The sequence below is a fragment of the Ovis canadensis genome, chromosome 16 (genome assembly GCF_042477335.2).
Source record: "Ovis canadensis isolate MfBH-ARS-UI-01 breed Bighorn chromosome 16, ARS-UI_OviCan_v2, whole genome shotgun sequence".
NCBI lineage: Eukaryota > Metazoa > Chordata > Mammalia > Artiodactyla > Bovidae > Ovis > Ovis canadensis.
In genome coordinates, this window is record NC_091260.1 from 27,276,420 (window position 1) to 27,293,802 (window position 17,383).

The 17,383-nt window shown below is 37.9% G+C and overlaps 1 protein-coding gene across 5 annotated transcripts in view; it reads left to right on the plus strand.

Moving 5' to 3' along the window:
* ADAMTS6 (ADAM metallopeptidase with thrombospondin type 1 motif 6) overlaps nucleotides 1-17,383 on the plus strand; it is a 289,127-nt gene that overhangs the window by 261,319 nt on the left and 10,425 nt on the right. For all 5 annotated transcript variants that reach the window (XR_011249658.1, XR_011249659.1, XM_069556308.1 and 2 more), the window contains 2 exons: nucleotides 7,858-8,034; nucleotides 10,921-11,077. Coding sequence is in view for 3 of the 5 variants with exons in the window: in XM_069556308.1 (XP_069412409.1) it covers nucleotides 7,858-8,034; nucleotides 10,921-11,077 (334 nt within the window). In the remaining 2 variants the exon portion in view is untranslated. The remainder of the gene's footprint in view (nucleotides 1-7,857; nucleotides 8,035-10,920; nucleotides 11,078-17,383) is intronic.

The window sequence follows — 17,383 nt, forward strand, 5'->3', positions numbered from 1 at the left end:
CAACTCAATAAGTATAATTGGGTGCTTTCTAACCTTATTGGGATAGGGACTAAGGAGAATTCAAAAGAATCTCATAAACTTGGGAAAATAAGGAATATCTATGAAACAACTAGAGAATAACATAAGACTGTGTTTAACACAATGATGGATTGTATAAGTTATACAGAAATTCAGAGCTACGAAGGTCAGAATAGCCTGGAATAGAATCAGAAGGCTTTTCAGTTGATGAGAGTTGAACTGAATATTGTAGGAGTGTAAAATCTGAAGTAGGGAAGAGAACTGAGAAACTGGATTCCTGATAAGAGAAACAACTGAACAAAAACACAAAGAATATGTGGTGAAAGTAGGGTGGGAGGAAAGGATTTGTTTTAAAGAATAAATGGAAGATAAAATTGAAAAAGTAGTGATAGGTTAAAGCAGGCTTGAATACAGAACTTTATACCACATCATTCTTCTGCAAAAAGTAGAGAAAAACAGACAAGTTCAAAAACAAAAACTAGAAAAAAAACTTCTGCCAATCACTAAAACAGCAAAACCTTCTCATGTGCAGACTCACTTCACATTGGTCTCAGGACCTACATTTTTCTGTGTCATTATATTTTTATTTTAACATAAAACACCAAATATTATCACTTTAAAATATACATTGTGTAAACTACTGTATATTTCCATTTCAAATACCATTTTAAGATTTTCTTCCTAATTCAACCTCATGTAGGTTGTGATTACCCTACTCTTAGCATTTCAATTCTCATCTCTCCAGTCTTGTAAGTGACTTGCTCAAATGGTTGTATGAGGCTGTTAGGCACTCCTGGAAGCTGCCTGAAGAAATAAATGTAAGTGAAGGGGACTTCTAATCACATGTCTGCTATCTCTTTAAGATAGCTGAGTCAAAGCTTAGGGTAGAGAAGTAGAGCCAAGGGCATGGAGTACACAGGTTGGGACTATCACTGGCCCCCCCCACCCCCACCTTATCCCACCCCCCACCCCACCCTCACTCCCACCAAAAAAATTTAGTGGGCTATTGTCTCGCTACAGGCAATGCAGGAAAACTATTCTAGGGTAAGCATGAGTCAGGAAATCCTGCCATTACCATCTCAAAGATTCTAGTTGAACATCATCAATACCATCATGTTGATCTTTTTGTTCTGGAGGAGAGATGATTTTTGCCCCATTCAGTCTCTCCTGTGTATTTTCCAAAGGAGAAGGTATACTCTCACTCTTCCACTTCCCTTTACCACAAAACCTACCTCTTCTCTAGATGAATTAAAAATAAGTAGAAGGAAATAACATTAAGTGAAAAAATGTTTGAGTAGCTATGGAGAACAAAGTGAAAACAAGGAGCCTGATCTTCCCAGAGGAATGTAACATCTCCCACTAATAAAAAAAGGGGGTCCCAGCAGAAGAGCAGGCAGTGGTCAGTCTCTTTCACTTTACTTTTGCAAAGATAATTTCACATAATATCTTTCTGACACACCCATGAAAACTTTCCTCCTTTTTCTGCCCCCTTCCCACTTCCAACTATCAGCTGTCTGAGCTCTGCTAATCACAAGGGTGAGGTTCAACTGGTGAAAACATGTTGCAGTAAGAAGAATGTACCCTCTGACCTTTTTCTTTTCTTTGCCGGCTGCTCTCACATAAAATTTCCATTGTTGCAAAGCCAGGAACCATTTTCCCCATCAGTGAATCCCACCCCATGCTTATGGCAAAAAAAAAAAAAAAATTCAGCCAAATTACCTTCGTGGAAAATGACTTTTCTGCAGTCTTTTGTGGAACTAATGAAGCCATGGCTTTCCCATTTCCTACAATCTAGCCTCACTCCTGGGATCACCCATGCTATGTTAGACTTAAATGGCTTTCTGTTTTTGCCCTCTCTTGGCATGTTACTCTGAAAGCATTGCTGTGTACTGTGGATGGACTCCAGCAATCCTTAGCCATTCTTTTGATGTATAAGAATGGTTTCTTTTGACTCCCACAGAGTACCCATTGAAAACGGTCTGTTTCTTGTACTTATTCTTCGACAAGTGGATGACTAGCATCATACTCAATTGACTTTATGGGGTTTACATTTAGGTGGCATTACTTAAGAAGGATGGGGGTGGGGGAAAATCTACCTCCAAGTCATTCTTTGTTTTAGTAGATACTTGTACTATCACCGTGTTTACTCCTAGGTTCTACTCTGGTGCCATAACTAAGTAAATTAAACCCACTTATCCAGAGAGAATTCAGTCTAACCCCAAAATGTTAATGTTTCTATCCTTTATAAGTGAGAGCCAGATTATTTTCCCTGGTGTGGTTTCAAAATTTTTTCTGCAAAATGTGTTTTTGCTTCTTAATCGTAAAATGTTAAACTGAAGTACAAATGTATCTCTCGTAAAAATCACCATCTATATCCAACTTAGATGAGAACAAAACAATAAATGGTCTGATCAGATTTTAAATAATTTTAAGATTCTGATTATATGAATAAAAGAGGAAAGATAGATATTTATCTGCAATAAGGAGAAATAGAAATAAGTTTACTAAAGAATCATTCTCCACTGAATTACCTTCCGCCCAGCTATTATAAGAATGAATTGAATGGATTTTGATATTTATAACTAGACTTTACTCTAAAAAATGACTTTATTACTGAACTAAGTATTCAGTTTCTAATTATTTCTAATGAATTTTACTGCATACTCAAAAAATGTACAAAAATATGCCCTTTACATGAGTACAGACTAATATTGTCTCTAAAAAATGCTCTGAATCATTCATGATTAATTTACTGCCTACTAATCATATGCATAATCATGGTTACTCTTGATTTTCTAGGATTTCTTATTTTGGGGGGTAACTAAATAAAACTGAGGCTGTCAGACAGATAAACATCTTTATTCATCAGAAGGCTAGAGAGGCGAAGATGAAATGTAGCTTAAATAAAGAAGAGGGACAAAGTAACAATAAAAACAAGCTGAGGGATGTCTCTGCTTGAGCATCGCTGACATAAGGTCAGAAGAATTTGCAAGATGAAGCCCTACTTAAATCGAAGCTAGTCTAAGTGACATCCTTGTGCCTTTATTATTTTTTACAAGCAATTTTTAAACAATTTTATAATCACCCTCTAGAAGAGTTGAGATGATGACTATAGACATGTAATATTCATGGCTAGGTCTTCAGGGCTTGGGGCCATTGTATTCATTGAATCTTAATGTAGTTCTCAGTCATTCACTATTTTGAGAATCCAATTGATTATCTCTTCATTTCCAGTGCTATAGGATAGAATATCCACAGCTTACTTAGTGGAGCTTGGGCTATAATTTTCTAAAATTATTTCTTGTTTCAATAGAAGATGTTGTATGTTAAGCTTTGCATATAACTTCACATTGTCCCACAGAGGATTTCTACTAATCTTTCAGATCATTATCTTTTTCAGAACTGCCATGTGAATTTATCTGCACTACTCAATACTTCAGCTTCCCACTAACAAAATGAGTATGAAAACAGCACTTTGTGAGGTTTCTGTGAAGATTAGTTAGATTATGGTATGCAGAGGGCTTAGAACACTTAATAAATCTCAGTGTTGCTTTCTCATTTTATTCTTCTCCCTATTGTCATCGATCTCATTTGTTTTGTTTTGTCTCTGGTTCCCTGGGGACTTCTCAAACACAAATGAATGAATCGTCTGTCTTTGCATTGTCTGCTTCCCCTAATTGTAAACAGGACTTTGGCACAGGCTCTTAGGGAACACTGCTAGATATCACTACAGTGTTCAAATAAGAGCAGAAGCTTCTTGCTACTGTAAAAAGATATTAGAATAAACAAGAGACTTATGTCCCAGGCTTTAATTAACTTTACTTTTTAATTGAAATATCGTTGATTAACAGTTTTGTGCAGATCTCTGCTATACAACAGAGTGACTCAGTTATACCCATATAGACATTCTTTTATCTGAGGCTTTAATATATATACATATGCTTTTAAGATATGAAGAGAGAAAGAGAAAGGCTTGAGTGCATTTTTCAATAAATTTTCCCAATATAGAAAATTAATCATAGCCTCAAAATATTTACTGAACACTAGACTGAACACTAAACTGAATACTAAATACTAATTGGAATTCCTGATGCATCCTATATGTCTCTGCTCATATCCCTAAAGTCTGAAGTACCCCTCTATCCTTTGTATTTTACCTCATTTATTTTTATAATAATTAATACTTATGTATTCATGAGACTTTGTTTCTATGAATGCTAAGAGCTAAAGTATGGATTAGAACAGAAGCCTTAGAATTTAGTTCCAGTTCTACCATTTGCTATCTGTTTAACCTCAATTAAGTTGTTTAAGCTTCCTGTAAAAGGCTCAAAAATATATATGAGAATAATGTATTGAACGTATTTTGTGAACTGTGAAACTCTAGTGGAATATAAAGCAGTAGGATTATCATTAACAATAATAATATTAAACATTAAGAGAGTGACAGAAATTCTCTAAAGCTGTGTCTTCTAACACTGATAAATGGTAGAAGAAACTTGTGTGAAGTCAAGAGGACCAAACACAAGGGGGGCAAGCTCAAGAGACTCAAATCAGGGTTCTATTCATTCTACAGAATGCATGATTGCAAGATACTGTCACATGTCTTAGTTTCTTGAAATATAAAGTAACATGGTTGTGGTGAGGATTAAATGAGATAATATATACAAAGTTCATCATGTAGGGTCTGACATCCAGGAAACACTCAGTAGGTGTTAACGTTAGGTCTGCCATTTAATCGCTGCATGTCTTTGTACCAACCACTTACCCTAAGGTTGTTTCTTCCTTTAAACATAATTGTCATCTCATAGGATTTTTGTGAGAGCTTTGTGAATTACAGCACTTAGCATAGCACTTGATGCCTATCCCTTCTCCAGCAGATCTTCCCAACCCAGGAATTGAACTGGGGTCTCCTGCATTGCAATCAAATTCTTTACCAGCTGAGCTTCTAGGGAAGCCATTGATATCTAGATCATTTATTAAATGGCGGCTGCTATCATAATTAGTTATTAATAGCAGCGGTAGTCATAGGAGTAAGTCTTCCCATGTGGCTTAGTGGTAAAGAAACCACCTGCCAATGCAGGAGATGAAGGAGACTCAGGTTTGATCCCTGGGTCAGGAAGATTCCCTTGGAGTAGGAAATGGCAACCCACTCCAGTATTATTGCCTGAAAACTTCCATGGACAGAAGAGCCTCGCAAGCTGCAGTCCATGAGGTTACAAAGAGTCTGACACAACTGAATATACACACACACACACACAGTCATAGAAGTAGCAGCAGCAGCATTAGCTTTATGCCTATTGAAGTGAATCTGGAAAGGTAAGCAGAGCCTTCCTATCAGTGTATAGTAAGCATATTTAAAGAGTTTGAGTTTATGTAGGATTTTTTAAAAAAATCAAAATAGAACATAATCAGAGATGTACTTTAGAGAGTGGATTGAAGTAAGACAAGAGCAAGAAACAGGAGACCTGTTAGAAAGTCACTGCAACATTACATGCAAGAAATGATGTTTGTTGGTAGGAGGGTTAGTGGCAGTGGAGACAGAGAGAAATCAACAGATGTGAGAGAGGTTTAGGACTTCAGTTAATAGAACCTAGTGATTGATTATGTGGGTAGAATGAAGCTGCAGCTGGAAAGAAGGATGTTGACTTGGCTATAGAACATAATAACAGGGATCAGGAATTTCTCTCTTGACCTCTAAATCCCTAACTAAAGCCTTTTTTGGAACCATATTGGAAAAAACTGGATGTTATTCTCCTTCAACTGTATCTTAATTAAATGTTTTCTAAGTTAGAGGAAATGCACTCTGTTACTACATTCATTGTGATGAAGAGTGTTTGTGGGTCCTTGATTTACACATGAAAAAATTGTATTATTTTTCTTTCTCTCTGTGACATGTCACCAGTTCAAGATTGCCCCTGGCAAAGCCACTCAGGGGAGTGTACATTGTTCCTTAAGATGTTCCCAGCCCACAGCTAGTAGGTCTTGATTTACCTAAAAATAAATCAAAACCATCATCTTTCCAAATACATTTATAGTTTGAAGATATTTCCAAATATCTTTATTGAGTGCATTCTCAAAGTCCTCTGTTGGATCCTGAGGATGGGGTGAGGATGTATATGAAGATGAAGCAGAAATGAAATAACTTTAAGCTTATAGTCTGATAGAAATGAGAGGACATATGAATTCATAATCATAAAATAGGCAGATGATGACTAGGAGCACAAGAATTTATATATTCTTACATTCTCTGTAATGTTACTTATTATGTTCACTTGTCTATCTCCTGCATTAAAACCATGAGCTCCTTGAGATACAGACTTATTCATTCTTAGGTCTCCCCTCCCCCTGCAGTCTACACTACACTATAGTCTAGTGTAATTCCTATAGGAAATTTGGTAGTAGTTTTTGAATGAAAGACGTAGAAACAGGGCTTCAAAATATTGTGGGTAAGGGTCTCACTTCACTGAGAAGTACAGATTTTAAGGAAAGGCTCAGATGTTCAAGGGAGAAAGCTGGAGGACTTCAGTCAGCCACCACATTGAGTAGGTAACTCCTGAAGCACTCCAATTAACTTCAAAAAGGTAAATAATAGACTTTGTGACAGGAAGAAGGATCTTTTCCTCAGTGTGAAGAGCTTACTGGTCCAACTAAAGAATCATCAAATTCATTATGTTTAACTGATGGACAAGGAAGAATCCAGAGATTCTCTGTGCAGTAAATCTTTACCTGTGATCATGTATTCTTGGCTACTGCATACTAAGAGTACATTTAGCCTGCTATATCTCCAGGTTCCACATCCACAGATTCAACCAACTGAAGATCAAAAATATTTTGGAAAAAAATTCCAGAAAGTTCCAAAAAGTAAAACGTGAATTTGCCACACTGGCACCTATTTGCATAGTGTTTATATTGTATTAGGTATCATAAGTGATTTAAAGATGATCTAAAGTTCACAGGAGGATGTGTGCAGGTTATATGCAAATACTGTGTCATTTTATACAAGGAACTTGATCATCAACAGGTTTTGGTGTCCTCCAGGGTCCTGAAATTGTTCCCTGCTGATACTGAGGGCCACCTGTACACATCTGAATCAAACCTTAACTTGCTTCACAAAGGTAATTTCTCATCGCCTACTAGTACCCATAAGAATTTTTTTGAGAAGACTACACCTCAGTTCAGTTCAGTTGCTCAGTTGTGTCCGACTCTTTGTGACCCCATGGACTGCAGCACACCAGGCCTCCCTGTCCATCACCAACCCAAACCCATGTCCATTGAGTCGGTGATGCCATCCAACCATCTCATCCTCTGTTGTCCCCTTCTCCTACCTTCAGTCTTTCCCAGATCAGGGTCTTTTCCAGTGAGTCAGTTCTTTGCATCAGGTGGCCAAAGTATTAGAGTTTCAGCTTCAACATCATTCCTTCCGGTGGACACTCAGGATTAATCTCCTTTAGGATGGACTGGTTGGATCTCCTTGCAGTCCAGGGGACTCTCAAAAGAAACCAAGAATTCCACATTCCAAAAATCCATAGCGTCTTACCACAACTGAATATGGCCAAGGATAGGGAAGAGTCAAAAGGAATAAACCTACACACAATAAAAGAAGATAAGCTGCCAAGAAAAGCAAACTCTGGATTTAGCTCTTAAAGACCTTAGGTCAAAAGATAGAAGTTCTTCTATTTAAAAACTTAAGGAATTTTCATATCTGTTAAGACTTTGCCTAAGATTTAGTACATGTGTATGTTGTTTACTCAAATACACATTTAGTTGGAGAAAGATTTTCCTCAAATATTTCTCCATCTTTAGACTATCGTTATTCATTAGTATTTGTTTTATTTACAGTGCACTCCCAAATGTGGTCCAGGATTCAAGCATCGGATTGTTCTGTGCAAGAGCAGTGACCTTTCTAAAACATTCCCAGCAACACAGTGTTCTGAGGAGAGCAAACCCCCTGTCCGCATCCGCTGCAGTTTGGGCCGCTGCCCTCCTCCTCGCTGGGTGGCAGGAGACTGGGGCCAGGTAAGGTGGTTGGACTGTGGGCCCCTGCTGAAGCAGCACTGTGAGACACTTGAGGTTCCTGATTGGGTCATTACAGGGGCTCACGACACGAGCAGCAACACACAGACCTAGGGATGAGATGGGAATGTGAAAAGCGCGCAGGCAGCAGCAGTCACGTGCAGACACCGAGCCGTGTTCCTCCCGCCTGCACACTTCCCGTGTTCACCTGCTTCTTGGATTCTAAGATTTTAACTTAAAGAGAAATCATCTAGATGACTAGAGATTTGAACAAGCTACCAGAACTTTGGCTTCTGTTGCCAACTCTCAACTATTTCAAGAACAAATCAGTTAACACCATTTTCTTAATTTTCACAGTAAGAAAATGAACTCCTCTTAACCTCACAGAAAACATGTCAGGATCTTAATTAGGTTTTATCTTTTTTTTTTTTTTTTAATGGCTGCGCTGGGTCTTCATTGCTGTGAGCAGCCTTTCTGTAGTTGGGGTGAGCAGCTGCTACTCTTCATTTTGGTGCAAGGGCTTGCTTCTCACTGCTGTGGCTTCTCTCTTTGCACAGCATAGGCTCCAGGCATGAAGGCTTCGGTAGTTGTAGCACTCGGGCTCAGTAGTTGTGGCACATGAGCTTAGTTGCTCCACAGTTTGTGGGATCTTCCTGGACCAGGAATCGAACCCATGTCCTCTGTACTGGCAGGCAGAGTCCTATCCACTGTACTACCAGGGAAGTCCCTGTATTTTTATATTGATTGGATTCATTTATATTTTATCTTCCAATTCCTATTTTTTTCTTTCTCAGTTTTAAATTATGTTATCTTGCTGAAGGTCCCCTTTAATCCTTTGAAAGCAAATTGATTTATTTGAATAGAAAGCAAATTAAATATTGTTCTTTTGAAAGTTGAAAAGGAAACCCATTTAGGTTATATTAAAAAATAATGCTCCAGAAAGTAAATTTCTAGTGAATCAATGCCCTTTTCCTGTGGTTTTACAATTAACCTTGTAGCTAGTTATTTTCTAATATCTGAGAGCCCAGGTAAATCATAGTGGCATATAACTACACCAGCATGATTTTGTCTGTGCTCTGGGCCTGCCATTACTTAGTAGGAATGGCATTTCATAGAATTACCAAAACTGTGGCCAAAATGCATTATCGCTAGAGTGTAGCTATATCTACAGACCTCTTTGGGGAGTGGGCAAAGATTTTCAGTCTCCGTTAAGGCAAATAAATATTCTTGGTCTATGCTCAGCCCTGTGGGGAAATAAAAGCATACAACCATAAAATAATTAACATTTGCATTTGTCTAACAAGTAATTGTGTTCCCTGGTGGCTCAGAGGATAAAGCATCTGCCTGCCATGCGGGAGACCCAGGTTTGATCTCTGGGTTGGGAAGATACCCTGGAGAAGGAAATGGCAACCCACTCCAGTATTCTTGCCTGGAGAATCCCATGGACAGAGAAGCCTGGCAGGCTACAGTCCATGGGGTCGCAAAGAGTCGGTCATGAATGAGCGAGTTCACTTCACTTTTTTTAACAAGTAATTAATAATGTTCTTTCATATAATGATATTTAGTTTAATTTACAAAGTGCTCAAGTGGAATATGCATCACAAGCTTAAGTAAGAATCGAATGCAGTTTAGTGTTTATCTGTAGACATGTGATAGTTTCACAATTTATAATTGATATTCTGCTATTAAAGAATCAGTGCAGACATACTCTTTTGATTTTTATTTAAATTAGGTAGGAATTTCCTTTCTTATATATTCTTTGTTGCAATGTACTGTTATATAAAGGTCATGTAGAAGTTTCTTCATGTTGATAATTTCACCAAATTTCCCTGTTCTTATTCTTTTAAATGTTGTCAAGTCCTTTTCTTCTCCTGTATACTTTCAATTCAGTTTCCTAAAATTGAAATTAATCAGTGAAAATACCTTTCAAAGATGCTTTATTACATCTTTATGGTGCATTTATTCATCATTCTGTATTTAGAAAGTTAAAAATAAAAGTATCTGTGAATATCCTGGCGAGTCCTATAAGTGCCTTGAGAGTTTTTGCAAATTAATCCAGCAGGGCCTTGGTCTATTTACCTTGTAAATATCACCATCACCTATCTTTCCACAAGTAGCTCCTCATCTCCTTGATCCCAAATCTTACCTTTGCATATTCTGAGTGGCAGGCCCTGAAAATAGACCACAGCTTCACTCTTCAGCCAGGATAGCTGATCAGGCCCAGAGAGCATTTCAGTTCTAAAGTAACTGAATCCCAGGTAGATGAAGAAGGAAAGGGAGACATGCTAACTGGCTACCTACAGACCTCTTCTCAGATTTGCCTCAGATCTGCATACTTTACAAAACTCAAGGTACTTATTTAATGTCTTGTCGTTTTATTTTTCAAATTGGTCTCATCACCAGGGCCCACAATGGTCCCTGCTGTTAGACTGAACTAATGCTTTAATCAGATTCAGAGCACTCCAGTAGACCACCGAGTTGTCTTCCCACGAAGACGACTGCACATTAAACTCCCTTGAATAAATAGGGAGCAATAGTGATGTCCCAGCCCTAGAATCTCTGCCTATTTTACTTCTTCACAGGTATTTTCTCATTATACTCTTGTTTAACTTCACTGGCACTGCTTGGCACCGTTGGAATCAGAGCCCAAGAAATCTCTGTCTGTTGTCTTCTGGAAACTATATTACGTCTATATTCTAGGGTAATGACACGATCCTTGAGTTTCTAAACCAATGCTGTAATAGAATGATTTAATCATATACCTCTCTAAGATTAACTACATATGAGCTTTAAAAGCTAATATATATAGTATTTGAAATGACAGTATCTATTTTATCTCCTGAAAATTGTTGATAACAGTATTTTGTCTCTCCTTGTCTTTTGCTTTAGTGTTCTGCTCAGTGTGGCCTTGGACAGCAAATGCGGACTGTGCAGTGTCTTTCCTACACTGGACAGGCATCAAGTGACTGTCCAGAAACTAGTCGACCTCCATCAATGCAGCAGTGTGAAAGCAAATGTGACAGTACGCCCATTTCCAGTACTGAAGGTAAGCTCCCCAGTACCTCCAGTACAGGTGGTAAGGGGACTGTAATCTCTAGTGATTCAACTGTATTGATTTACAGGGTTCAAAGAGCCCCATAAAACCACTGTTGTAGTGTGTTTGCATACAGCATTTGTGAAAGCTACACATGTACTGGATATATAATCAGGAAACCTAAGTTGTTGTTGTTTTCCAGACTCTTTCACTAACTGTATGACCTTTTTAAGTCACTTAACATTTCTGTAGCTAAGTTTACTTATCTATACAATGAAAGACTGGAATGGAGATAATCTCTAAGGTTCTGTCCAACCTAGCATTTTATGTTTGACTTGTGCTAGAAAGATAGAGATGATTTCTAATGAACCAAGCTTGAAAGTAAAAACTTCTGTTTCTTTTTGGCTGTAACAGTGGATTTCTGCTATTGGAAAGGTTAAAATCCATGCTTGTTACAGATATAATGAAATCATATGTTTGGAACTTCTTAGGTTTCAAATACTAATTTTCTCATTGAAGAAAAATAAAAGAATGTTATTGTAAAGCTGCTTATATAGGAGGACAATGTCTTCAGACTCTGAAAATTTTCTGTTACATATGGGGAAGTCTCTGTATTAACAGCAGATGCCCATCCAAATTCTGAATTTTCTTATATTGTATTTAAATGAATGTACTTTGTTTATTCAATCAAGCATCCATTTGAAATCTCCTGAATGCTACTATTTGCAAGGCACTATCATAGAAACTGGAGAGTACAGAGACAACTGTGGCATAGTCAGGAAGTTCATACTGCCTTCTCATATATAAATATCTGAAGCCATGAATTTTAATTATGTCAGAAACCCAGCTATAGGACTCTACTTAAAAAAACAAAAAGATAAAGAGCTATGCTGACTATAATTTGTTAATATTTATCAAATGAAAATGAAATGGTAATTAATCTATTAAAAAGAGATTGTACCTTTTGATAAAATCTATCTAGTTTGAGGGACATTTTCTAATCTTATTTTTCAATATTTCCATGAGGACTTTCATTATAGGAAGAGCAAGCATCTTGCATGACAAGATACAGAAAACTTGCATCTTTGCAAGTGGCCCATTTCTTATATCTGAGCAGTATGAAAAGTGTGTTAGTCACTCAGTCGTGTCCGACTCTGTGACCTCATGGACTGTAGCCCTCCAGGCTCCTCTGTCCATGGAATTATCTAGGCAAGGATACCAGAGTGGGGTGCCATTTCCTTCTCTAGGGGATCTTCCCAACCCAGGGATCAAATCCGGGTCTTCTGCATTGCAGGCAGACTCTTTACCATCTGAGCTACTAAGAACCTCCCTAGTGGCTCGATACAGTATACTTACTATATAGTTTACTGTTGCAAAGAAGTATAGCTTTACCCTACATTAATTAAAAATTACAATTTTAATTTACAGAATCTCTGGCTGTAATGCCATCTCCTTTTTTCCCTTTGGTAAGGGATAGTCTATAAATCTAGCTTTCCTTCTCTTGAGAAGGGCTCAAAAATCTATGACAAACAGAAGTACTTTTCATAGCAAAACTGTTTACCTTAAATGATATGAAATTTAAAGATTTCTTTAAGCCTTGCAGCAAACAAATCTTCATCTATTGTAAATTATTGGCAATCAGTCAGTTCATTTGGGTTTGGGGGTCTGTTTTTCAGAGTTGCAAGATAAAATATTAAGGTAGAAGAGAGGATATAACTATCATAGTAAAGTATGTTGGGTATTATGTTAGGCCCTTTATATTTATTATCCATTATATATATCTCATGTACATAAATATCTATATGTATTATATTATCATGATATCAACCTTTTGAGAGTTGGTATTACTGATGAGGAAACTAACACACAGAGAGAGTGACTTACCCACATTACAAAAGTAGGATGTAGAAGAACCAGGATTTGAACAAAGATTTGGAAGAGCCCTGGGGCATATCATTTTCAACTGCATTTATATGCTGTTTGTAATTTACTCTTAAAATCAAGAATTTTAACATGAAAACAGAGCTTCTGATTATGTAGTACAGAGACTTCTGGCATGACTGTCAAAGGATTAAGGCTTAATAATTGTTGAAAGACCTGGCTTTTTGGCATGCCCACAATAATGTATGTTGAAGTTATATTTATAACTTTATTTTAGGCCATTTTAGTAATTTCTCCAAACAGTTCTCTAAGGTGGATAATTATCATACATAAACTTTGCAGCTGGAGATGTAAGGCTGTTTTTATAGTAAGTGGAATATCTTTTGCAACTGTACTTATTTCTGCCTTAAGATTCTCTTAAAATGGGTAGATTTAATCTGATATTTCTTGGATTATTTGGAAAAATACTTCATAGTTATTTCTGTCTGGCCAAATCACCTTTTGATCACCATAATCTGAAGTATGCAGTTAGGACAATATTTTTAGCTTTCTCAGTAAAGGAGGAAACTTTTAGGAAATTATTAATCCTGCAAAGTATGACCAATTTTAGAATTGTTACTCCTTAAAGCTGTTGACTCATTTAAGACAGGATAAAATTAGAATTAAAGTAGAAATAATATAGCTGTCGTAACTTGTTTTGTGTTCTCCTTAGCTTCCCAATAGCATATATATTGAGTATATTAAAATGTCTGAAACTATCTGTTCATTCCATGAGAAGCTACTTATTGAATGCTTGCTGTGGCCAGCCTCTGCCATTTATTATGGAAATTCAAATACTCTTGTAAGTTCATAGTCTTACAGGGAAGATACTTCTTTAAAAAAAAAAAGCAAGATGGAATGTGTTATGTGGAGCCATTTACACAAATGCTAAGAGTGCTCACATAAGTGACTAAAAACTTTAATGTTTGGATCAAGGCAAGCTTCATAGACTAAGTGGTCTGTGAGCCAGTTGTAGTTGGAAAAATACAGATGAAACAGTTGATTTAAGTCATAACTTGTCATCCATAGAGATATGAAATGGGCAGATAATATGGATTTCAAAAGAGAAAAGGCTCTTACATGAAAGTAATATGAGCGTGACCTGATACAGTTTCTGGAAATCAGATCAAGGAGAGAGGAAGTAGCTCTTACAAAGGGGAAACTGGGAGGAAGGTCCAGTTGTGGGGGAAGGTTAACCGGGTCAAGTTCTGGTTAACGCAGGAGGTAAAAGAGGATGCTTTTTTCTACCAGAGTCAGGTTCCCTTGTTTCTTGGAAAAGGGGTTACTTTGGAAGGAATGATGCTAAAGCTGAAACTCCAGTACTTTGGCCACCTCATGCGAAGAGTTGACTCACTGGAAAAGACTCTGATGCTGGGAGGGATTGGGGGCAGGAGGAGAAGGGAACGACAGAGGATGAGATGGCTGGATGGCATCACCGACTCGATGGACGTGAGTCTGAATGAATCCAGGAGTTGGTGATGGACAGGGAGGCCTGGCGTGCTGCGATTCATGGGGTCGCAAAGAGTCGGACACGACTGAGCGACTGAACCAAACTGAACTGAGAAGCTAGTTCATCTCTACTCCAAGCAAGACAGAGTAGGACTGAGAAAGATCTCTTGGGAACTAAAAGACCATCTTTCAGTGGGATCTCTATGGGTAACATGAACCACTGATAGAATCTTGATTATTATTTCAACTACTGAAGTTTAGGAGATGGTTCTCCTCCTGGTATCTTATTTTAAAATAATAAAAACTTTCAAACATACAGCAAAGTTGAAAGAAGTTTATAATGAATATCCACCATCTAGATTCTACCATTAACATTTTACTGAACTTGCCTTGTCACATAGAAATCTTATCTGTCCATTTGTCAAGTGATGGTGTTTAAATAATGTGCTTTCCAGGCATCCAACCAATAAATTCATTTAATTTGCAAACATGCCTACCATGTGCCAGCCACTGAGACTGCAAAAGCTTCCTATCCTCAAAGGAAGCACAGTTTAGTAGGGGTGACAGCATGCAAACAAATAGTTTTTACCATATGGCCAGTACTGTGATAGGGGTAGACAGAAGCTCCCATGAGTACACAGAGGAAGGAGGTATCAGCAGAAGCATCACTGGGCAAGGCACTGGAAGGTGGAATAGTTGGCTGAGAAGATGTTGAGATGCTGGGCATTCCTGGCAGAAGATGAGTGTGTGCAGTCACAGAGCTGTGGAGTCAAACATAATTGAGTATGGCTGCAGAGGGAGGCAGATGAGCAAGCAGTGGAAATGAGGCTGCAAAGAAAGAGACAGGGACTTGGTTTGGGGGGGTTCCTGGATGCAGTGGAAGGAAGGTAAGACTCTATTTACCAGTTCTGGGAACAAGTGAAGGAAATTGGGGAGTGACATACTTAGGCTGGCAAGTGTATAAAGGGGCAGAGGGAAGATAGCCGTGTGTGGGAGAAGAGTTACAAAGTTGTGCTAAGAGCTCAGGCTAGAGATGATGAAGGCTTGAACTCAAACAGATATGGTAAGGATCAAAAAGAGGGCAATGGTGACAATCTAGAAGGCTGGAATGGTGAGGGAGATGGGAGGGAGGTACAGGAGGGATGGGACATGTGTGTACCTATGGCTGATTCTTGTTGATGTATGACAGAAAACCACAAAATTCTGTAAAGCAATTATCCTTCAAGTAAAGTAGCAAAAAAAAAAGAGGGTAATGAATTAGAAAAAAAAAAAAAAGAGAGAGAGAGAGAGACAAAACAGAAAGGAGAAGAAAAAGACCTTGATGAACCATTGGACATAGGAATGAGAATATGTTGTGGAAGTATTACATATGACTCTCAAGTGTCAGATTTAGGGAACTAGATACTATTAATCATGATAAGGAATTTAGGCATCTGTATGGAAATTAAGCACATTAGTCCCCCAAAGCCATAATAAAATAATGGAATTTGAATAAAGTTTTAAAAAATAAAAATAAACAATGGAGAGATTGAAGAAATGGAGGAAGGTTAAGGCAACAAAGGATAGTAAGAGAAAGAGAATCAGAAGTGGAGCATCAAAAAATTTAAAGTAAATGGTGAGAGGGAGCTAGGAAGAAGAAGGAAGATACAATTTACCGCATTTAACATCTGCTTTAGCTTTTTATTCCTAAAAACCTTCAGCTAAGAGTAAAGGCATTATAGGCCTGATTTTGACAGACTGCCACTGATGAGGGTAACACTACATTGCTGCTAAGAGTGAATTATAGACACACTGGGTATCACTGCATTTGAAATACTACTCAGAGTACTTTTTTAAACTGCATCTGGCAGCTGAGACTAGCCTACTCAAGCTCACCTGAAATTCTATCCCAAATGCCATTTTATTCACCTTTATGCAGTTTCAGATTCCCTTGTAGTTTACATGGTGAGTCTTTTCAGCTTCTCAATTGCACAAAGCACTCTGTCATCTAGTATATATTGCTGCCAGGTAATGATTCATGGTGTGGAAAGGTGAGCAGGAAAGGTGTGGTTAGTGTACATTGGTTTACCAGACCAGGCTGTCTAACGGTGCCTTTGGCAGGTCTCAGTCTCCCTTAAGTAAATGACTCTGAGCTGCCTAAGCAGCTCCAGCAATCTCCTGAGATCCATGGAACAAAACAGCTACTGAATTTGGGTTTTAAGGTGGCATCTGATATATTAAAATCAATGAAAGGAATGAATGGTGAAGGTCATTTGGACTTTGAGTTCACGCAGGTGAGGAAGACCAGACGGTTTTGTTGCCATTTTAAAGAGCTCATAATCCACCATAACATTCAGGGTCACATTCCTGCTGTCTAGTTTGGAGGGAACCCTGGATTTGTATTGGATCAAAGCACCTCAAGTTGACTGTGGGTGGCATCCAGAGAATAAGACTCGATAAGAAGAAACCAAGAAATAAAGAGAGAAAGAAATGGCTTAGTCCATTGGATCAAGGCACCTCAAGTTGACTGTGGGTGGCATCCAGAGAATAAGACTGGGTAAGAAGAAACCAAGAAATAAAGAGAGAAAGAAATGGCTTAGTCCATGGTAAGGTGGACTCAAAATGAAGTCCCATAGTTGATATTACCTTGCTTTACTAGTAAAAGTCAGTGGACTGTTCCTACTGCAATGAATGCTATCAAATTCCCAAGTAAAACATGTTATTGCATCCTTTTCCAGTTGAATATGTAAAATACCAAGGACTCAAATATAGTTTCGTCAGGAAAAGTATTCTGATTTCACATCCCCTACTCCTAACTCCTTCACCATACATGTACATGCATAGCCTTTGCCTTTCTCTTCTCACCAGGCTCTGCATCTCCATGGGCTCTTTGACAAAAGTACAGCTGGTTTTACTTTTGTAATCCAAAGGATAGACCCTTAGATGAGAATCATAGCTCTGCTTATTGTG